The sequence below is a fragment of the Hirundo rustica genome, chromosome 3 (assembly GCF_015227805.2).
Source record: "Hirundo rustica isolate bHirRus1 chromosome 3, bHirRus1.pri.v3, whole genome shotgun sequence".
In the NCBI taxonomy this organism is placed as follows: Eukaryota; Metazoa; Chordata; class Aves; order Passeriformes; family Hirundinidae; genus Hirundo; species Hirundo rustica.
The window spans coordinates 74392005-74416445 of record NC_053452.1 but is presented as its reverse complement, the minus strand read 5'-3'; the positions used below and the strand labels follow the sequence as shown (position 1 = coordinate 74416445).

General features: G+C 35.3%; 1 protein-coding gene and 1 long non-coding RNA gene across 5 annotated transcripts in view; both read right to left on the bottom strand.

Annotated features, from left to right (window-relative positions):
* Positions 1-24441, bottom strand: part of ASCC3 (activating signal cointegrator 1 complex subunit 3) — a 254871-nt gene that overhangs the window by 125053 nt on the left and 105377 nt on the right. For all 4 annotated transcript variants that reach the window (XM_040058833.2, XM_040058830.2, XM_040058831.2 and 1 more), the window contains exons 12-14: positions 23744-23920; positions 20434-20505; positions 4433-4567 (exon numbers count right to left, since the gene is read on the bottom strand). In XM_040058833.2, the coding sequence (XP_039914767.1) occupies positions 4433-4567; positions 20434-20505; positions 23744-23920 (384 nt within the window). The remainder of the gene's footprint in view (positions 1-4432; positions 4568-20433; positions 20506-23743; positions 23921-24441) is intronic.
* LOC120750311 (uncharacterized) lies at positions 9-1092 on the bottom strand. Its single transcript, XR_005699946.1, has 3 exons — positions 918-1092; positions 476-595; positions 9-110 (listed from the first exon to the last, which is right to left on the bottom strand). It is a non-coding gene; the product is annotated as an uncharacterized LOC120750311 (long non-coding RNA).

The window sequence follows — 24441 nt, the reverse complement described above, 5'->3', positions numbered from 1 at the left end:
ACAATTCCCTCTCATTCATTGCTGTATGTCATGGTTTAGGGGTGATACTCCCCAGTTTACTGCTCCCCACTGAGAGTCTCCAAACCACAAACTTCTTGCTTGCTTCTCCCCTTCCCACAGGAGAATTGGAGGCACAAAAGGTGAAGATAATGGGTAAAGATAAGAACAATTTACTGGAAACAGCAATAAGGGAAGAAAATAAACAGTAACAACAACAACACTAATGACCCAGGGTACAAGAAAGAGGCGAACCATTCCCCCATGATTGCTGGAACTGGTGTAACCAGACTACTCTGCTGAACCTACATGACCAGACGGAACCTCTTCTCCCCAGAAGACACTCCCTTCCTCCTGCACCCAGCAAAGATGTGAGTTTGGTACAGAATAACCTCCAGGTCCCCTCTTGGCCATTAAAAAAATTAACTCAGTCCTGGGTGAAACCAGGACACTGATCTTCACACCTCCTCCTTCTTACCTGCTTATAAACTTGTTCTGTTACTAAGAGTCACACTTCTTGCTCTTGCTTTCCCAGACAATCATCACCAGCTTGGTTTGTAAGTGCATTTTGCTTCATCTTCTGCACTCTTCCTAGGTACTGATTTATAAGAATTTTTAAAAATCTATTGGGAAAGATTCCATAATTTCACACATTACATTTTCATGCCTCAAGTTTCTCTCTAAGAACACTTGGATGTGTGTACCATTAGTACTGATTTTTCTACAGCTTTTCCCGAAAAAGGATGATGCTTACATTTTCATATTAAAAGAGTACTATTCCCACATAAGAATTCAAATTCTCTTGGGAGTCTGCTTAGAATAATAAGTACGTTTCACATGAACCTACACAGTGACAACATTTTACTATTTTTCACAAACAGCACGTAAAGCTTACAACTTAAGTATTTATTTTAATTTACCTCTCTCTTTCCCGGTTTCTTCCTCACTTCCTGAATCATGCCAAGTCATCACTGCTTTCAGTGAAGGTGAACACCTCCCTATTCAAGCCATTTCTTCAGTGTAAAAGCAGAGATTTGTCTGCTTCATGGAAGCTTCCCAGCAGATTCTAGTGTGTAGTTCTCTAAATAAGACAAAGACTGCTCTCCCAAAGACCGTAGACCTAAGTCTCACTGTTTACCATCACAGCCTTCTTCTGAATACTGAGCTCAATCTCTACAATGAAAGAGGCCATTCATGGAAATGGTTGTCACCAATTCTTTTGCAGCAAAGCAGGGGCCTGGCTGGACTCAAAAGCAGACTCTAAGTGTAGCTTATGAGCCTCATGGGTGACCTGAATAATGCCAGATAATGGCTGAAAATGAAGTGGGGAGACTTCTGCCAGTATCTGTTGCAGCAGCCCTTTTGTTAGAGGGTAGAAATGAGCTGAGAGACAGACTTCTTGTTTATCACAGCATGAAAAAGACCCTGGTTTACTCTTTTTTACAGCTTAGCCTTCTTGACTTCAACTATTCACTGACTCTAGCTGCAGCAAGCTCCTCCTGTAGGTTTCCCTTGCCGCCTCTGACTGCTGGTTATTTCCTGCTGAACTATGACTGCATACATTAGTTTTAAGAGTCTGACTGCAGGCTTTTACCTAGCTAGACTATTACTGCAGGTTCCAACAACAGGCTGTAACTGCAGACCCAGACTGATTTCACAGCAGTGATTCTCTCTCTCTAGGATCTTTCTTCTTTATGATCTTGTGTTTTCTTCCTCAAGGTTCCTCTTCTTTAATGAACTTTCTCCTTCATGATTTCTCTTCACCACCTAGCCCACTGCCTTTTATCAAACTTATCTTTACTGGATATAGCTGTGATTCATCAGGGGCTGTATTGGGTAATTAACACAGCTGTTACTTAAAAAGGGCAAGGTCACCTGCATTCTCTTCTACAAGTATCCACTATTCTACATAACCACTATGTCTACTTGGACAGATAGTCAACAGATCTCAACAAGAACCTCTCTGTCCCCTTCTTCCTGCTGTAACCTTGAACCAGACAGGAGCTGCACATGTCTAGTTTCACTGTGGGGCTCTGCACAGCCAAAGATCAACCTGACAGAGAACAGAACTCCCTCTCCTCCACTTCCCTTTGTGTGCTTTCCGGTACGGCGCACATGATGCATTGTCTCAGAGATGAAATCTACAGCTATATCCACAAGTAATAAGCATTATAGCACATCAAAAGACATTCATATTACACATATTCCAAATGGGTTTAGGGCTTTTCTCTGTGATAGTTTTGTGTATTTGACAGTATCGACACAGGAATATGGTTTCTAATGAATTAATCTAATTTTATCAATTATATGAAAAGTAAAACTAAAGATACAGGAGCTATTTTCACTGACATATGCAGTGAGTTAGATGAATACTTCTTTGACAGACATCTCAAAATATGCACTGCTGAAATAAGCATAAAATTTTTCTTAATTTCTTTAGCAATAATTTTGACTAAATAAGCACAAGTATTTTCAATAACTTATTTTTTCCTTGTATTATTACTTTTCAAAACTAACATTATTTTTAATAAATGAAGAGTTTAAGATTTTGTTCTAAGAAATCTAATGAAATAAAGTTCAGTATTAATCAGTGTCATAGTAGAAACATGGAGTCTCCAAGTTCATGTTTGATGTTATTTTTATAATGCAGTAGATACTAGTATCTACTAGAAAAATAGGGGCTTTTAACTATGCTATTTTATTAAATATAATGACATCAACTTATAAAAGCATAGTTTAAAAGTATTTATTATAGCTGTCATAAGCATCTTGCCAAAAAGTACATAATTTATCCTGATTTCTGTAGGTTTCAGGAATCTGATTCTACCCACTATAACATCTATGCTCTATTCATAATTACTAAGACTGTATGAATCTTTTCATATTCTCTTCAGATGTATATGTAGTATTACCCCACAAGATTAGACGACCACCGATGGCAAAAGTAAAAGAGTCTGCTCTCTGGCTTCGGGTGGGTGTCCTAGGTTACAATGTAAAATGTGCCCAAAGTATGTATTCTATCACCATCTACATGAAATGTTGTTGTGCACCACTGTTTCCCGTGCCCCCTCCCTCCAGACTATCTTCTGTTAATGGCCCATCAATGCCGTCCTGCATGACTCATAGATAACTCTCCCCAGGAGCTATCTCTGTTTAATAGGCAATCAAGGACCCATTGCAAAACTGATAAAATGATATCAGTCCATTGTGAGATGCTCCGCCCAGGGGGAGGAGCCAAGCATTCCCACCTGGATATAATCTGGGCCTTGGGACAGCACAGGCAGCCTTACCCACTGGATTCCCAGAGGACAAGAGCTACCAGACCTTTTCTGCAAGAACACTGCTTCAACAAGACCACTTCATCTGGACTGCCACCATCACGGTTTCAGGTTGTATTCTGACTCTGTCAGTGATCTTTTGTACCATTGCATGTGTTTTATTTTATTTTGGTCTTTTTTTCCTCTCCTATTAAATTGTTTTTTTTCTGACTTGAAGTCTCTCGCTGGTTTTGCCTTCAAGCCAGCACAGTGGGATATTACAGCTTTTATTCTCAAGTCCTGCCCGGCTTGGCTGGAGCCGCCCCAATGACTTGTCGGTGCCAGAGAGACCTCGCCACCCCCCTGTCGGGGCCTTCTTCCCCAGGGGTCAGGGCCCAGAGGCAGGGACAAGACATCACCCAATCAGGGAGAAGTGGGAGGGGAAGAGTTAGGTTCCATCTGAGTAAGGACAACGCACGATACAGATCCGATAAACATAACACAATTAATGCATTCCAACAGGTATATAATAAAGTAACATATAATTACAACTAATGACAGACAGAAGAACCTAAAACCCTGAGAAGATTCTAATTCGCAGGTCCAAAATACTGAAGAGTTTATCAACATATTTGCCTGGGCAAGAAGGTATCTCACATATGTATTAAAACTTTTACAGTAAATATCTCTATGTTCATGAGGAGAAATCAATTGTGGAAAGAGAAAGAACTTTCTTTTTCAAGGGGTGTTAAAAAGACACTGCTAACTCTAATCTTTAGACGTGAGTTGACATCACCAAATATAAATGGCACACACAGCACAGAATTAAGAATTGTTACGGAACTATTTTTTCAGCAGATATACTGGCAGCAGATATTCCTTGATACTGGTGGTTTAGGGACTTCCCGAGCTGCAAACATGAAGGTTACTGTCAAGTAGCACAAGTGGCATAAAACACAACAATTATCAGCTTTATCTTAACAAACTGAAAATAATGGGACTTTGCTCTTCCTTTACTCCTTCAGTTCTCCCATTCAATTCAGCAACTTCACATAACTTTTCAAAGCAAAATTTTCCCAGAAGCTCAAAAATGCTGCATCTATTTCCATGTTGGATTGTCTTGTAAAAAATATCAATTCCAAGACTGAAAAGACTACTAATGTAAATCATTCACTTACCTGTTTTTCAGCTTGTCCATATTCTGATCCTTGGGGTGACAAGAAGTGACAAATATGACCATTGTTTTTTGCTTTTTCTCGAAGAGCCATAGCAGTTCGTACTGTAGCATTTCTAGCATGAACAAACACCATCACCTTTAGACAGAAAGAAACAGGGCCAATGAGAAATAATTATAACAAAAATAAGGTTTCATCAAATAATGAAAACACTTTAATTACAAAATATTCCCTATGGTAATGACAAAAACTGTAATACATGGCATACTGATGAAAACTAATGCCACTCAAGGGCAATTAAAGGATGATCCTGCCTACATTGTATTTAATATTTTGAAAGAGCTTTTGAGAAGGTTGTAATTTTTAAAAATTCTTAAGTCTTTAAAAATAGGGAACAATTGTTGGCCATAAATGGTTCATCTTCACAAAGTACTGAGATTAACATTGATGTAAAGAGTTGTGTTATTTGACACATCCTAAATGACCTGGAAACAAATAATGGGCTGATAAACATATTGATGCTACAACTTGGCTATGTGAGAAAAGAACAACCAACCAAACTGTGTGCAATGCTCACAGTTAAAAGCCCACAAGAATATTACCACTGTTCACAGCAGGACCACTAATAAAATATTCAAAAGCCATGAAAACACAAATCAAAGTGTTTGAGAGAAATGTTTCTACTTTTTGCTAATGTTGTTAGGATTGTCAAGAGATCTCAAAAAAGAGTTGGAGTCTTTTACCTAAAAACTACTAAAATAGTCCTTTCTGATTACTGCCTGCAATAATACATGTCTAGAAACAAACCTGTGAGCTTTAGAAACTTTGATAGAGGCACTCTGACTCATATCACTATACACGCTTCAAGAACTGGGATGGGACAGATGGATGGGGACTGCATTGCATTTAATGCTTTGAGTTCCCTTTCTATTCTGCCTGTTATACTCAATAAATTTCAATAAATTCATTAAGTATAAATAAGAAAAAGCATATATTTTTGCTTTTAGTTAGCAGAGGCTTGATACAGGCTTGATAAAACTTCAGTTACGATTTCTAAAGCTTCTGCCTACATGTATGACAACATCTGACATCACAGCAATCATTCATTTGGAAAGACCTAAGACCTTAGTATGCAGACAGTAACAAACAATCATTGTGTAACTGTCCTCCACCCAGAAGCCTTACTACAGTTCTTATAGACACCTAATTTTCAGATGCACAGCAATTTTCTTTGATATGTATCTGCCACTGTTTTAAAAGTAATAATTCACACCGGAATTAATTGACTTTTATGTATTAAATAATTACATATCAACACCTAAAAAAAATTTAAAGTGACTGCAAAATCGTTGACCAAAAAAAAAAAGAACTCCTCAGACAGACAACAATCTCTGTAACTCTTGTAATCTGTGTACATCACCACATGTTTTTAAAGAACCAGCCCTAGCTAAAAATTGACATATAACACCTTGTTGGATGTTTTTTCCCCAATGAAGTCAGTAAACATTTATCAAATATACTGAAAGACACCAATATAGTCTTAGGAGGGTTAATTTAGCCTGTCCTAACTGTGTCACAGAATATTTTATTTCAGTGGCAAAATCTCTGTGCATTACATTATGCAAATAACTTAGGAAAAGTAATTTAGAATAGAGAGAAGCAGTTCCACAGTTACAAGCTGTGTAATTAGATCTGTACTTTACAGTTCAAAGACAGCTCTGGTGTGTATAGCCCCAGTGCTGAAAGCGTCTGCTGATGCTCTCCTGAAACCAAAGCTTTTTAAATAATAAAAAATACACAAGAAAGGAGAAAACAAATGTCTCTAGCTAGATTACCTCAGAATTTTTGCAAAGTATAAAACAGATCAAACCTTTTCACTGAAAAAATTTATTTAAAATTCACAGCAGGAGCTGCTCGCATATTCCAAAGAGTTTCATATTCCAGGTTTTAATCTTTATGAAACATGTTAGTGCATCACCAAAGCACAGATAAGTGTGCTATTATTGCTAAAAATGTATAATCAGGTACTTGAAGTACTTTGAAATACATTTCTTCTGCCTTGGACAGCAGAGATGCTTGGATTAATTTTTGCTACCAGAAAATATAAATCTCAGATTGCTATTCTCTATGATAGCCTTAAAATCATTTTTCAGGGGAAACATGCTGACTCTCAGTAATCTTGCCATATTCTTATTAAAAGTGCTGGTCACTTGAATGCTTGAGTTCAGCAATTCTCTTACTGAACACCTCTCCTCGATGAGAGAAGGCCTAGGTTTTGCCACCCACTTTGCATCATACCTTTCAAAGAACCTAAGATGAAAGAATGAATTTATTTAATTCAATGTTGGTATCAATTATGTGGTAAAGAAACAAGCATCTATATTTTAGCCTCAAGACACTGTTTGGCTTCACACAGCTAAATCCTTAAAACATGTTCTTTTATGTGGTTCTTGATCCTGGGATTGCTTCTACTGAAAATTAACAGTTAGGGATATTGATCAACAGATTAATCTGTCCAAACATCTTCTCCCTTAAGGTTAGCATGAAAACTCCTCCAAATATTTTACAAAATTCAATTCCTAATAAGGTTTCAACACTTTCCCCCAAGGACTACTAATGGTATCTATTTATGTTGAAAGCATCTCCCTCCATATCATTAAATGGACTCACATTACATACTAAGTAAAACTCACTAACATGTAGCCTAATTCTAAAGAGTAATAAAACTGTTTTTCTCTCATGCTGTGATTTCTCCCTAACTGCCAAGATACAGTTCAACATTGCAGTGTCCAACATTTACAGAATAAAAAGTATATTACATCCAGGTATACATCATGTACACATCATGTATACATGAAAAAAAATACACACAGCTCACTAATGGCTCTTGATCAAAAATGATGCTAAATCAGGATATCTTAGATTACCAGATCTAACTGATAGCATAGCAGCGTATAAATGTGATTTCCCATTGCTCTCACCAAATCTGGCAAGTCATGAAGAACTATCAAGAACCAGTAACTAAAAGAACAGCAATAAACAAGAAATTTCATAAGTTGACCTATACTAAAGCTTAAAAAGTTTAACATAGAAATCTTATTTTTTGCTTTAGCAGATTTTTGTATTTTGCATATTAAATCTTTCCTCATATTAAACAACATCATGGGAATAGAAAAAGCTGAACAGGCTGTCACTTACTAAGGCAACAAGGGAATTTGAATTTACTTTCTAATTATTTTAATTAATGTTAGTACATCTTGTATTTAAAAGAAATATTGATATAATTTGCATGTGTACTAAGATCTTTTACTACAGAAAACTGAAAAATTACTAAGCTGCCTACAAACTAGTGCTAATGAGACATTTTTTATATCCTTCATTTTCTACAAAAAATTCTCCACAATTTAAAAGCAGACTGCATTTACTCATCTCATAACATTAAATAACGTGGATTAGAATACATGAATTTTCATTCAAGGTTGAGAAGTCAAAAATGCACTACAAAATTTCAGCAACACTCACCATTAAAACATCTGTACATTCAAGAGAAATATTTAGGAAACTGTGCTGAAGAGCAAAGCTGCACAATACCATACAATATTTTAACAGAAAATACTAAGCAATAACAAAGTAATATATAATGTTTCATCAGCTAATCAAAACAGTAAGGTAATATATTTTAAACTCTTGAAAGATTACCATTAATCACTCTCTAAATTTTGATTTAATCACTCAAATAAATTACTTCGGATCATCCTTGTTTAAACAAAACCTGGGATTTTTCAAAACACTCTATATAATCTCATTTAAAAAAATCAATTTAACCTCACTATTTATCTAACTATCTTTCTATTTTGACATACTGGATTTTAAGGGGTAATAACTCCATTGTGCAGATATTTTTACTACTGAAATGTGCACTTGCTCATTTATTTATTTGCAATAATACTCCTTTTTAAAGACACATGCCCTGTAATTTCAATCTCTGTATTTCTTTTATTGTGGAAATGTATATTTACTTAAAATGTGACTACCCTAGTGAATGTTTTATTGTACAGTCCCATCTAATTTTTTATTGCTTATGAATCACAGAATCTTTTGATCTTGGAAGAGAACTACAAGGATTATCAAGGATTACTCCCGGTTGTGCACAGGACAATCCCAAGAATCCCACCATGTGCCTGAGAGCATTGTCCAAACACTTCTTGAGCTCTGTCAGGCTGGTGCTGTGACCTCTTCCCTGGGGAGCCTGTTCCAATGCCCAAACACCCTATGGGTGAAAATCCTTTTTCTAATATTCAACTTAAACATCTCCCAAGTCATCTCCATGCCACTCATGAAACTATGTAAAGGGTTCTGGTAGGGACCTTATATTGGAAATTCTTTATTTTATTCCTATTGGGCCTTCCTTCATTTTGCCTTGTGTGTTCTAAATCTATCCATTAAAAATGGCTTATTACATGAATTCTGAAATACTATATTTCTTATTCTTAATTTTCATTTCTCTTACAGTAAGGGTAGGACTAAGGATAAGTCCTTGTTATGATCGTTCCCATTTTCCTCAGGACTCTGGGATTCCTAGGTAAATCTTACTAGCAAGACCAAAGCAAAGAGGACATTGAATAGCTCAGTGTTGCAGATGTCTTATGTCACAAAGTTTGTTGCCCCATTCAGTAAAGAGCCATAATTTAGCTGCCTTCCTGCTGCTGCTGTACTTGTGGAAGCCCTTCTTACTGTTTTTTACACACTTTGCCAGATTCACCTTCAGACAGAGTTTGGCTTTCCTAATCCTATTTCTACATGCTTGGACAGTGGCTTTATATTACTCCTGGGTCTTCTGTCCCTCCTCTACCCTTATCATGTTTGCCAGGAGTTTCCTTCTTATCCACACTTGCCTTGGGCCATTTTGCTTGATTTCCTGCTCATCAGGATAGATTGCCCTTGAGCTTGAAAGATCTGATTCCTGAAAATCCCACACGTCTTCCAGACTACCTTTCACAGCATTCTTCCAAGATTTCTGAGAAGGACAAAGTGTTCTTGTGCAGTTCAGGACAGTGCAGCTTTTTGCCTTGTTCCCTCCATTAGAACCTTGAACTCCACCATCTCATGGTCACTGCAGCCAAAACATTTCCCAGAATTCAGATCCCCAACCTGTCTTTCCCTTTTTGCAAGTACAAGGTACAGCACAACGTCAACCTTCATCAGCTCCTCAATCATCTGTGCTGGGAAACTGTCATCAATGCACTCCAGAAACACTGGATTGATTCTCCTCTGCTGTGTTGTCTCTCCAGCAGATATTGTGGGGGTAAAGCCTGCCTGGAAGACCAGGGACTACAAACATGAGGCTTCTTCCAGTTGTCTGAAGAAGGCCACATTTACTTTATTCCTGACCGGTGTCTAGCAAAATCCCACAACGACATTGTTTATGTCGATCTACTGGCTAATCCCCCTCCTAAACTCTCAGCTGGCTCCTCATCCGTCCCTAGGTAGAGCTCCAGGTATCCCTGCTGTTCTCAACCAAGTTTCTTGCTGCCCTAACCTTGACCTTGCTCAAGATTCTGTTTCCACCCATTGCAGCACTCAGTCATGTGAGGCATCACATCACATCTCTGATCTTAATACCATCTTAGCTCAGTAATTAGGGGTGCAGATTTCAGAGAGGCACTCAGTTATGCCCATGTAAAATGTGACATTGTGTCCTCTGCCACTGTGTAAAATGGAAGGATATAGGGGTTTGGTGTCATTGCCATTCAAAGCTATGGATAAAAGAGTTATGGACTTTAAGTGACACTGAGCCTCTAGCATTAAAACAGGAGACTTCCATGACATATGACCTTTACACTGAATAACAGTCAGTGTTCATGCAGCAGCACTTATGGGAGGATGCTTCGAGTGAAAAGTACTTGCCCACATGAAACTTCATGACTCTGCCTTAATACGACAGATATACATTTTCCACTAGAGAAAACCTGTTTCAGGACACTATAATAGGATCTGTGCTATCTTCCGTTTGTAGCATTAGCCAAATATCTTACAAATTGCAGAGGAAAAATGAATTGAGTGAAAATTAAAGCAGAGGGCAAATTAAAAATAAGACAAACAAACAATACTTTACTGACTTCTACAGGTAGTAGAAATTATTCTGAATTTTAATTGACAGGATAGAAATAGCAATAGCAATAACTATTCTTGTATAGAAAATTAAGCAAGAATAGCTAGTCTATTACTATGCAAATATATGTCATTAGGCAGTTAACAATTGCATTTTTGCAGATGCCAATGGACTTGAATGACAATTATTATTCAAAATTATAAGCAGCTTTTCACTGTATCTTTTTTTAGAAAAACAAGATCATGCAATAATTTGCTTCAAGCATTTCCCTTTGTCCTGTTTTGACACTAACTATTTTGACTTTGTATAATAAAATATTTTTCTATGGTATATTAAATTATATATTCAACAAATATCACTGTAGATTAAGAGTTGTCACATTCACCATGTCTCTTCTTATGTTTTCAAGTCTATTTGTAGAATGGTTATATCATGTATAACATTTATAATACGCAAAATGACCTAGGAGTCAGTAGCGATAAGCAGATTCTATTCAGCTTTAATAAAGGAAAGGAACATAGAAGATACTGGGGAAATCTTTATTTTTATTCCTGTTACTTAAGCAAAAGAAGATTAAGAAAGTTGCCACATCAATCTCTCTATCTTCTGGTTTCAGTAACATAAACCTAACTAAACAATTAAAAGAACAGTCATGATTTCTAATTTATTTTTTATCAGTACTGATTTAAAGACAGACCTTTATCCAGATTTTCACTCCTAATCAACATGCTTTCTGTATCATCAGAAAAATAAAGAACTGTTTTCAAGGACAAGCAGTGTTTTTAACATGAAACTTATTAAATAATGAAGAACTTAAATTATACTTTATTGCTAATGGTAGTAAACTCTGCTAGAACTCTAAAACTCTCCCTCCTAAACCCACATGCTACATACCTAGTCTTTCTCAAAATATCCTAGCCTAAATAAGAGCATCATAAGTACCTCATGATTAAAAGGCATGCAATTATCCAAATGTAATATAAACTGGAATCACCTTTTCAGTAGCCACAAAGAAAACTCTCAGCATCACAGAATTACCTAAATGAGAATCTTCATAGTCTTGGAAAGCAATTAGACGTATAAAGTCAAAAGGAATTTCGTGATGTATCTTAGTGAAAATTCATTTTCCATCCTCATGGATTCCTCAAAATACCTTATTTTCTACAGTAACCCATGTTTCTGTGTATTTCTAATTGAAACCCACCAATGACTACCATTGTCCCAGGTGACACCTGTTAAGAGTCTGTGACAGGCATAAGGTCTTGGTGGACAGTAGCTGCCTCAGGAATGATTTACAGATGTTTCGACTAAAATCAGGTAGTTTATTTATATAGTTGATATTATCATGATAAATTAAGCACACAGATCCATTCCTTTCAGAGGTACAGGGCAAGAACTTTCAAAAGCTTTGAAACACTGACAGTGCTTAACATATCTTTTGGAGTACCATTTAACCTTATCATTGAATTCTTACTGAAAAATTATATAGGGCTGACAGAAATCCACAGACTTTCCACAGTCTTCTAGACTGCTAATGGTCTGCAGTGTCATATCTGAAAAACAGCTTTTAACACAGCTACTAAAACTCATCATATATGCCTGCAAGACTGGTGAAGCTTCCTTTGCCACACCTGCAAGCAGTAAATATGCAAGTTAACACTTAGGTCATCCAGAAGAGGCCATTTGGCTCAGGATGTAAACATATATCTACCTATTACTTCATTTAAATAAAATTTTAGGCTATGAGAAGTTGCTCATCTGGAATTAAATTTGATTTTCTTTTTCATTTTAACGATCCAATGCAAATTCACAATATGAGAAGAAGAATAATTCTAAATAGTAGCACTTGCTACCTTAAACAGCTGTAATTACCAATACTGATGACACTGTGTAGCTGTGCAAGACTGCAGACATAAACTGAACATCTCATGTACTCATAATTAATGAGAAGATATTAAATTGGTGTTTCTGGTCTACATAAATTCATTGTGAACACCTGAGTACACATATACAGACAAACTACTACATAAATACAAGCATATATGCAAAAATTAGGAAAGTGCATAGAAACATTGCACACAAAAATTTAGAAGGCTCCCTAATTGAAGAATTATGGGGCTTTATACACATAACTTGTTATGGCATCCATTTCAAGCAATTTCCTCAGCTGTTCATAAAGGCAGCTGACAAGGTGTATATCAAAAGTCAAACGAATTTGACCAGAAAATATAGAGGAAAATAGTACATACATATCATTTGACAATAATATGAAACATCTGGTATAAAACACTTTTTGAAGTGCACAGCACATCAATATACTATTTTCAATTAAAGTAAGAAACAAAATTTCATTTATACAGACATAAGATTATATTAACTATTATATCCTTAAAGTTGAAAAGGCAGTCATTGTGGAAATAAAGAGCATAAATAAATGATGAAGAGGCAGAACATAAAAATAGTGCACCATCACTGAATTATTCTGTGATTTTGTTAAAGAAACCACACATAGGAATGGGTCCTAATTGTGCAAAAACGGCAAAACGATTCAAAACCTCAATTATTCATTTAATCAGCTGACAGAGAAATAGCGCTTAAAATCATCAGTCATAATTCAGTTATCCTGCCGGGTCACTTTACCATCTGTATTTGTGTATTTTTATTCATACGTGCACACAGATATAAATGTGGAAGCAATATATACACATATATATGCAAATAAGCGACACCAGATGATGAAAGAGAAACAATCTGTACAGACACAGAAGTACAAAAACTCAGGTTGAAATAAACTCTTTAAGCTCTAAAATGAAAATCTAGGAAAAAAAACCCCAATCTAGATGAAGAATACATGTTAATAACTTCTCAGACTTATTTGTCCAAAGCATGCTATAAACATTATTTCACCCAGGAAAAAAATACTAGGACAAGCTTAATTCTCAAGGTACTAAGTCCCAGAGAGACCTCTGAAGAAAATACTGTTTTATTAAATCTTATCTCAAGACATGGCTATAAAAGCATTGTCAACAGCTCCAGTAACTAAGCTTATTAAACTTTTATCTTCACACGGCTTCTGCAGCCAAATAACAGCTGGAAAACTGATAATAAAGAAATTTAATCCATCATTTTTACAGATGAAATTAATACCTGTCAAATTCACTGCTGACAATTTAATGTAATAGATTTAAATTAACTGCTGTTTCTTTTTTAGTTAAGATAGCTGAGAAAAACAAGATGACGCTTCTTAGTACTGCAAAGTTCAAGTCAATTATTGTACATAGAGAACAATTACAGACAAAGTGAATGTTTTATGTGAAGTATGCATCACAGAACCAATTCTGACTATATAAGTTTAAGTACAGTTTGTTTCTGATCTTAGACAAACGTCCCCCCCTCCCCCCCAATTTGAAAGAGTGAGGTATTAGAAATCTGTGGAAAGTGACACTTGGAAATTATTCCGAATTTTTTAAAAAATGTATTGCACCTCGAAATTATTTCTAATGACCTAAATGTGTACCAGTAGTGTAAGACAACATTTTAATTAAGAACATAAATTCTAATTAATAAAGCAATTTTGTTTTCCAGAAAACTGCACAGTAACCACCCAATGCATAGATTAATTAAAAATGTTACAACTATTCACGGCTCTATTTTGCACATTCATTTAATTTTAAAAAATAGAAGTTAAAAGCTTGTGACAGGTAAATCAGATGCAGTTGAGACGACACTGCAAAAGCAGAAGAAAACACAATCCAGTCAAACTTAAAAAACTAGCTCAAATGAGAAGAGTAAAAGCTCAAAAACTAAGAATGTACTTGAAAAGCATTTTCTTCAAAAGGTTAAAAGAACTGAACTGAAATAAGCACAAAATGGACAGCTTGAGATCACCACTTGCAGTGCATCAACAAGAACAGATCGTTTGTATAAAGCTGTTCATTGTTACTTTTCATCCACATTTTTCATGTCAGTAGTGAGATTCCTAACATGTTAATTCAACAAAGGGTTGTTGTACCTCTACTGGTTTGCAGTTATTAACTTCAGTTAAGTGGAGTTGGTGCTAATTTTGTACAATTACTACTACTGCATTCCTTTTTTGATGTTGTGTTGAGGCTTTCAATACCATACAGCATTTCAAAAATCCAAGTTCTTTGCAACAGGCAACTTGGCATCTTAGGTCACTAGAAAAGCTGTTCCTTGCATAGTGAAACCACTTCTTATAAAGCCATGATGTCTCCTCAGTATTTATGTACTGACACCTTGAACCATAAACAGCAAGGGCAATGTGAACCACAGAAAAGTGTCAGAACTTCCATAGGACAGCCAGTTTTTGCTATGAACTGAAAACACCAAGCTCAGTGAGAAAAGGAACTTCTAAGGAGTCACAGAATAAGCTGAGCTGGAAGACAGTCATGAATTGTCAAGTTCAATTCCTAGAGTTTCTCTGAGTACCAGACCTAGCGAAAGAAAAGATACTGTCATGTCAGACTTGCACAGAAAATTCTCGAAAGAAATGGGAAAAACAGGAATTATTGTCTTAAAAATGAAAAGGGGTTTCAGAAGATAACAGAATAACAAAGGCACTCCAAGTTAAAAAATGTCATAAACAGACAAAATGGCAAAAGAGCAAAGTTCACTGGATATGGAACCAGGACTGAAACAGATACCATGACTGGAAGACCAGTAACAGAATCTTGAAAGTCAGCAAAAAAAGCCATACAGGGAAAAAAAGGTGCATAGAAGAAATGTGAGTGACCTGCTGAAACAACACCAAGGGCAAAGAAAACACAAGGACTTCTTTAGAAGGTGTAAGTAATATCAAAGAGAATAATTTATAAGAAAAAAATAACAAGAAAATGGAAAAACAAAAGGGGTGCATAGTCTGGGGAGAGCGGCAAAAGAAGACTTTTATGACTGCAGTTTGAGGAAGAACCTCCTTTGAAGGACTTCAGCAACAACTCTTCTAACTGATTCTAACAAGAAATTTATGGGATTTTTTACCTGAGTGATTTTCAGATTAAAAAAAAAAAAAAGAAAAAAAAAAAAAAAAAAGAAAAAAAGAAAAGAAAGCAAAGAGTAAGGTTCTGACAAACTCATAACAGCAAAAATATTTAAGAGGTGATGGGAACAATGAGAGAAACGTGAGATCATCTCCTGATACCTGAGCTAAGGAGATAAACCAGCAAAAGGTCAGTAACAGCAGGAGATATAATGGGTGTGAATTTATGCGTCAGAGTGAAAAATAGTTAACTCCCTAGGATACTAACTTAAACAACTGAACCGTGACAGAGAGAGCAGCAGTTCAATATATTAGATAAAGGAATTTAACATGAAATCAAAATTTACATTATATGTTTCAGAGCAATAACCAAAACCTTAAATATACTATGTTATTTCTCAAAACTCCTAAAAATACTGGTATTTCTCAAACCATAAAATGACAAGGGTGTCACGTTATTCTCATAAATTGTTAAGATAAATACAGTATGATATGCATTGTCCTAAACTGGAAATTGAAAGGAAAAGATTAAAAGCAGAAGAACGGTGTGGAGGATGGCAGATTCGCTCAAGTGACCTTGCAGCTGGGATTGCCTAGGTCTGGAGATTAACATTATGGGAAATCCCATATAGTATGTCTACTGACGTTTATTCTCCATCTGTTTTGAGAAGTAGAATATCTGTGTTGAGATAACATAGGCGTTCACAGAGACTTGAAGGCGCTCTCATGGACAAGCCTGAGATCACTGTCCTGAGAGAGAGAGATCAAAGCTCAGGAATCATAAAAAGCACAGGAAGACCACAGCACGGTGGTGCAATGTGTGGGCCCCTGGTAAATGGGTGCTAAGAGCAGCCCCACTGCCCATCAGGATGGGCTGAGCCTGGCAGTGCCTGCGCTGCCCCTCGTGTGTCTCTGCTACCCAGGTGCTGCTTCAGGGTCCTCTAGTTAGCAAGGTAATGAAAAAAATTAACGCTTTGCATTTCACCCTGGCCTTGTGGTTGTTCTGGCCGCCTGCCCGTGTCGACACACACCTGGGCAGAAATGTAATGTTTCAGTTTCTTATAAAAATGCTGCTGACATGTGCAGTCTTCAGTCACTGTCTTTGCTGATCTCCACAGGCTGTCTCAGAAAGGTGCTATTTGCACTCCAGAACTTGTTGCCACCATTAGACGCCCTTCTCACAGGGCTGTAAGACGTTAATTTTTTTTTCAGCTTTGTATCCGAAATGATTCTTTTGGTTGATGTGGCCCACTACTGGTGACTGTCTGAAAAAAACCAGCTGTAATAAAACTGAGGGAATGATAATTTTCAGTCACCTAGTCTTCAACTGAAGACTATCCTGGAAAAGAAATGTCAGAAAAATACTCCAACTGCAACTGAGCATGGAATCATATTTTCTGACAAATAGTGCACAACTTTTTTCTTTCTTCATTTAAAGAATCTTTGGTTTATAAAGAGGCAGAAACAAAACTCTGAAAGTGCAAATTAGTCCAGGAAGATCTTACATCTTTTTAGATTGTATCAGAACATAGCAAATTCAAAGTATGACATGAAAGGAAATATTCACCAACTAATATCAAACACGGAAGGACAGTCCCAGAAAAGCAGCACTAGAGGTTCTCAATTAAAGCCGTCTTAGGAGGTAGGATCTGCCAGAGAAAATTTCCAATAGATTTCTACATTGCTAGCAATCCTTCCAAATGAGCACACTGATTTAAAAAGTACTTGGAAACCTTTGGGACATTTTCTGATCTTCTTTAGTCATGACAGAAGGTTTCTATAACAAAAACCCCAGAAAAGTCTGTAGGGCAAGCCATCTATCAAACCTCCTCAAGTTAAACAAGAGAAGAAATGTGCTATAAGATATGTTATTGTTTCAGTTGCATTTGGTAATTCAAAGTGAAGCCTACAAATGAAATATCTCATTAGTTTGAGCAGATGGATCAAAATTAAAGACTGAAACACCAATTCTTGATTTCCCAGTAGCCAAGAAGAGCTTGAAGTCTTGCAGAGGATGAATGTTGAAAAATCAACCTAAAAAGCTTCTCCATCTGTCAAAACACATGCCTATAGAATGCAACTACTCCTACCAACCTTAGCCTTAAAAATGAAAATACACATATATCTAACAAAAACACATGGACATGTAACTGTAGCCAAACCTCACAGTGCAACCTACAATATGACAGTGACACATCAGCATGAATTCTGTAAATTATTTAGTTCTGCTATGGTAAAATTCTTCGAGGATGACTTAATGGAACAGTAGATAAACAATGCTGAATTTAATTCATTAAGACATTCCAAAGACTCTGGTCAAGAATCTTAAAAGATACGACATTGTGTAAGCTTGACGGCCACAGGAATATCTACATTAACTCAAGCAACTTTAGTGAGGGAAAGTGTTTTTCTCTGCTTCTGGTATTTCTTTTTTGCATTTCAGTATAAAACAGAAGAGAGGTTTTAGGCTCTCTGGAGCATTACTAATGAGATCTGTGTCTGTCACACATTATTGCCTGAACAGATATAAAATCTCAACCATGTCCTGAATGTCATACAGATACACAACAGCTATGGAATTTTTTTCTTAAGTATTTGGGGGAAAGAGATGAAAACAACTTCTTAAGAAATATATTTGGAAGAAACCGCCGCTTTATTAAAAAGCTTATGAAGTTTACACATATATAATTTTCAATAAATATAAGTTTTTTGGATAACACAAGCTAAGAAAGGTAACAGAGTACAATGATAACAGCCTATGACAAACATGGACACAAGGTAATGGGTTTCTGTAAACTTAGAAAGTCAAAGGGCATTCTTAAAATTGTGAAAAGGCACTGAAGAAAACCTTTCTAGTGTAATATTAATCATATTTGCTCATAATAATCTTCCACTACAGGGCAGGCATTTCAATGTAGATATATCTTCATGACCCTTTTTTCTCCCCCCCACTTTTTAAAAATCTGCAATTGGTTAAATGATTAGACAGATCATTTGTCACAGTACACTTATTAAAAAGGAAACTCCAATTTTTCATGTGGTACAGTACTACATATTATAATTAGACAATGAGCTGATATGCTTGATTCTGCATTGTCAAAGTATACTGGTACTTGTATATAATACATTTCAGGTTACAATACTTTGTTTAATAAATATCAATACCAATATTAACGAAACAGTCCAAAGAAAAGTCCCGTGTAACTGGTTGCTATTTAGATGTTCTAAATGAGAACAACAACATAGCAGAATGAACGCTTTCAAAGAAGATTCGCAACCATATGAATCAAATTAACCAAAGTGTTCTGAAATCAACATTTATATAGCAAGGGAAACCACACTTCCTCTTTGGCCACAATTACACTTCTATGGCTGTTGGTTTCAAATACAATATTGAGAAACTGAGATCAGCAACAGTGTCCTTTGTTGAAACTGTAACATTAAGTAGACTACAGTTCTCTTCACCTCTTAAAACTCTAGTTCATGCCTTGAAACAAAACACTCATCAGCTGCTAGCACAGGAACTAAAATTATTCTCAAGAAAAGCTAAAAAACCATCTCCTACTAGAATTGAACAACTTACTGTGTTTGAATCTTTTTAAATACAATCATATATGTTTGCTTTTTCCCCTCAGTGTGAAGAAAAGAAGAGGGAAGAAAGATGCATTAAATATGCCAAAAGAGCATACAGACTCTCTGCTGGGAATGCAAGATACATTAATTAGATACTCCTGATTTAAAGACTGCCACTTCCACTTCAGCAAGTGAAAATAAACAAAATCAAAAAAGAAATGGAAGATAAGAAACTAAATGCACTTCAGTGTTATGAGTTTGGTAATGTTTGTGCATAATTGACAATGAGGAAAAAACAAACAAAAGTTCCCTTGGTACTGCTAAAAAAATTTCATTAACAGTCTTCACTCAGGAAAATAACAGCATTTCCATAAGTAATCTTCATGAAAGTTTTCTGAATGCAACAACAATAACTGATATCAACAAGAGAAGATAAGTGGAGGAATGGAGCTAAAGCATAGCAATGGGGGCAGGAGGACTAGGAGGCTGTTGCTGAAGTATGTTTTCGCTTCCCAAGTCATAAACCAACTGTTCATCATTCAAAAAACACAATGAATATTTTTGTAAAAAGGAAAAATTGTGCAATTCTTAGTGTGACTGTACGGGACAGAGCTTCCCTCTTTTATATATGTGTTATTTACTGAAAAGCCTCTTCAGGCATCGTAGAGCACTAGCATTTGTTCTTGAAGAGGTGCTATACCTGCTTTACGTGCAAAGTTGTAACAAAAATGAGACATTGTGTGGGAGTAATTCCAGACCAGATTCTTAGTTGAGGGAAACGTCAGACTTGAAAACTGACTGCAGAAACCTCTATTGTAAAGCAAAATGAAGGATTAACTCCTTTAAAAAGAAAACAAAACACAAACCCTAGGATATTTCAAATTACTTATGCTGAGCCCTTACACACCATGTCTTGAACGCTGCATAAGTCTCATCCCTCATCTCTAACACAAAAGACTAGAATTTGAAAGATATAGGAAAGGTTAAGAATAATAATTAAGCGCTTAATTTTTGATTTTTTTTGTGCACCTGTTGTAATGTCTCTAAAGTACTGACCTACTTTGCCTTGTAATTTTAGAAAAAGTGACATAAATACACATTAATTACTTTATGGATATATAAAGTACAGGGAATGTTCACTTCTGTTAGAAGCCAACACTATTTAGTCAGCTTACATTTCCTTGCAGGCTGTTTCTATGAAGTGTTTGTAGGGTTAGAGGCTACCTGTGAAGTGACATATCATAGAAGAATAATTCCTAATACATCACCGTGATGATTTCTTTATGTATGTTCTGAATGGAAACGAAACTAAAAACTAAATACCTGGTGTCCAGCCATTATTTGCTTCAGCACACTTTCATAACATACTTCATCCATATGATTCAGCTGCTGCACCTGAAAGACAAACATTACAGTTCATTAAAATAATCTCTGTCTTTATGGATTATCTACTATGTATCAATTTAGAGCAATTTAGAGTGATCCATAAAAGATAAATGTGATTATGCAATTAAATTTACAGTATATCAATTCTCATTCCAATAGTAGCATTTTGCTTTTAAATTCAGAAATAGAACATGAAAATACATAGATAAAACGTGAGTAAGGGCAGTTAATAGAAAATTCATTATGTGACTTCGCTGGTATTTTTTAATGACATAAGAGAAGTAACCCAGCTCTTTAATTTATCTGTTTCATATTATGGTATCTTACTTCTACAAGATATTGAGGAAATATCATTTTAACATATCTTATCTAGAATTAAGCATTTCTATTTGGTATACAAAAATAGTTTTTACATTGCATACATATGTATTTTTTTTTATCTCCAGGAAATTACTGATAGTTTTATTGCCATAGAGAACAGACATATTTTCATAGTTGGGTCATGTACAGAGAACATTGTGAGTACCATGTAGAGAGTTTCCAATTATAGATAAAATATTTAAGTAAGATTCTAGTTGAAATAAAGAGTATTCTTCACCCTAATTTAAAGATTTTTTTTTTCTATTTCTTTAATGCATTACAACATAAATAGCATGCATCTATTTGAATGCACCTCAGCATTACGGCTGTGACAAATGAAAATAAATAAATAAAGTCCAATATATCATAGCAATCATTACATTCTTCATTTGTGCACTTGTGTCTTATAACCAAATTGTTTTGGCACAAAGAAATGTTCTACGAAAGCAAAGCATGTATAAATTTCAAAATGGAAATTTAATAGTTGGAATTACCTAGATTACATGAAAGTTGAAAATCACAGCTTTAAAACAGCTTTAGAGGAAAGAGAATATTTGTATTTGAAACTGTACAAATACAGTAATAAACTTATGAGAAAATACAGGCATGTGTACTAGACACAAGCAACCAGACTAATCATTCTTAAAATAAGAGGTTAGCATTTTATCAAATATGTTTTTTTCAGGTAATAATTATTATTAAGGAGAAATCATTAAGGAGAAACTTAGAAGAGCAGTGCATAGACACATAGACATATATATATATATATATATATATATATATATATGTACACATACTACAAAATTAACTTTATATATTCTTTGCATTTATACCTAAAGAGAAAAACATAAACATGCATAAAGAAACAAGACTGATATTAAAAAAAAAATCTGACATTAACAGACCTTGACTGAAGAAGCCAAACCTTAGTCTTGGTGCCATATGCTCCAAGAATTTCAACATACAGAGTATTAAGAGTTTTTCTGGAAAATTTCTAGGCATAATAAATACATCACGCTGTCCTTGCCTTTGAAAGCTTGCCTACAGTTTGCACGTGACTCTCTAAATTGCTAATCAGCTCCAAATTTCGGGTGAGTATTTTTGGATGCAGGATTTCAGCAAACTGTGGCAAAGCATCTACTGAAAGCAACTAAGAGCCTTCCATCTCCTTGCAACTCCTTAGTGTGCATATAGACACAGCACTGACTGCACCTGCTGATGGTCTGCACCAACAGCTTTTGAGCCTGTGCTTTCTTACACAGCTTTCCTCCTCTCATGAAGATCACAGGGATGTTGATATTGGCAATAATTAGGCAGTTTTAGTATTAGTATTATCCTGAATAGAATCCTAATAGAATTAAGAAAGAGGCTTAATACTTCTACGTTTTGCTTGGTGTAAAGTGTATTGTCTTGATTGTAAAATATATTTTTCTCTGTGAAATTGTAATGACAGTCTTCTGAAAAACAAAAGAAGAACTCCTGGCTGTGGTATTACCAAAACAGTCTGCCAGGTATTCGTATTTCAGGATAACTATTACCTCCTAATATTTCCTCATCTCTTTATGCTTCTTTAGAAAATTACTGTTTTTTTAATAATTTGAAATTTTACAAGATTTACTTATATCTTCGATTTTTTGAAACCTAAATGCATTCTAAAGTGAGTATAAAGAAAGGGGAGTATTTTCTCTTTTCTCACTATACAGTGAAAATAAACTAAATATTATAATCAAGTAGCAGTGAAAGATGAATTGAAAGTAACAGCAAGTAACAGTGAAAGTAGTAAAAGCAATTAATGAAGACTAAAATATGCAAATCATGCTAAGCACCATATGGTAAACTATTCTTACGCATATAGATTGGAAACATCTACAGTTGCAAAATAAGTTCCTCTCCTGCACTGCAGATGGAATGACTACTTAAATGACCTAGTAAGAAAGGCAATGTCCATTTTTACAAAAACTAAATAATATGCTATGATTGATTAAGCTACAAAATTAACTTTTGTTGAAAGTGTCTTGATTTTATTAATTTAAGTCATAGGTGAACAATATTTTAAAAAAAGTTAAACTATATAAACGTTAATTATAAGCTAATGAGATGCATGGGAACTATATGTAAAGTGTATAAAGCTCTATATTTAAAAAACCTATAATTTACATGTCATGTGTCACTGCACTTATTATTTCTATTACAAATATTATAACTGACCATTGTCTTAATGCTTCCTGAAATGAGCAATAACACAAAGAGTAAAGAAGCTTATTTAGGGATTACTTTAAATACAGGTTCTGTCAAATATGTACATATGATAATTAATGGCTTAGCATTCTAAGGTTTTCATCAGCAACTTTAGTATGAATGCTATTATGTTTATCTATCTATCTATCTATCTATCTATCTATCTATCTATCTATCTATCTATTTATCTATATCTATATTATCTACAGCTTAAAACAAATTCATATTTTTATGGCATTCCTCATGCATCCTTACAGCCAAACAAGATGCACCACACGGAAACCTGAAATGAAGGAGGCAGAATAATCAGCTGCTAACGTGACTCTGCAGTTGAAAGTGGTGATTTCTTCTTCACCAAGCAAAATTTAGTACTGAAGAAGAGGCAATGCAAAGCTAAGTAACTTTGTACACAACTGTAACAAGGCTTGCTTACAAGTATGGTAAACTGTAGAAAGAATATTCTTAAAGCACCTTTCAATTATGTGTATCTTTATACAAAAAAAAACCAACAAAAAAACAAAACCAAAAAACCTTCAAAAATCACCTGTTGTATAATAAACAAGAATCCCATACCCATACATACATGAAGACAATCAAAATAAAGAGATCACAAATAGCAGCCCTTTCTTTGGCATTCACGATTCCTTACCTTATTGGTTGTCTTGATTCCTATGAAGGTTTGTCCCAGAGGTACAGGTCGGAAACGGCCATCAAAGTAGAATAATCCAATATAGGGATTGACGTGTAGAAATGTAGCAACATCAAGATAATTGGGTAATGTAGCTGAAAGGCCCAAAATCCTAATCATGCTTTGAGTAGATTCAACCTATTAAAAAAAATCAGAAAACTGTAAATTTTCCAAGTGTTGTAAGCCAAGGAATCAAGCACAGAGTTTTAAAACATCCCTTATAAAACATTAATGTGAAAGAAACAGTTAATACTTTCTATAAAAGGTGAACAATACACGTGAGTTAGTTATTATACTGTATTGAAGAAACCAGTGCATTCTGCAATTGTATCAAATCTTGCTTATTCATCTTTCTATTTTATTGTATTTATGTCACCGAGACACACAAAGCAGTCACACACAGGCAAGAGATTTTCGCAGAGGTCCTTCCGATCCCAGCTCACAGCTGAGAGAGCCGAGAGAAGAGCCCCTTTGTTTATTTCTTACTTTTTATACATTTGTGGGTCTAGCAGAAGATTGGCTTTTTGGGGTTTCCACCTCTCAGCCTCAGTGGCCAGACCAATTGTCAGTTACAATTGTTTTCAGGTTAGAAATATGCAAACAAAGGACAGAGAATGAAAAACAAATGATTTGTTTATGTTACATCTGTGGGAAAGGTA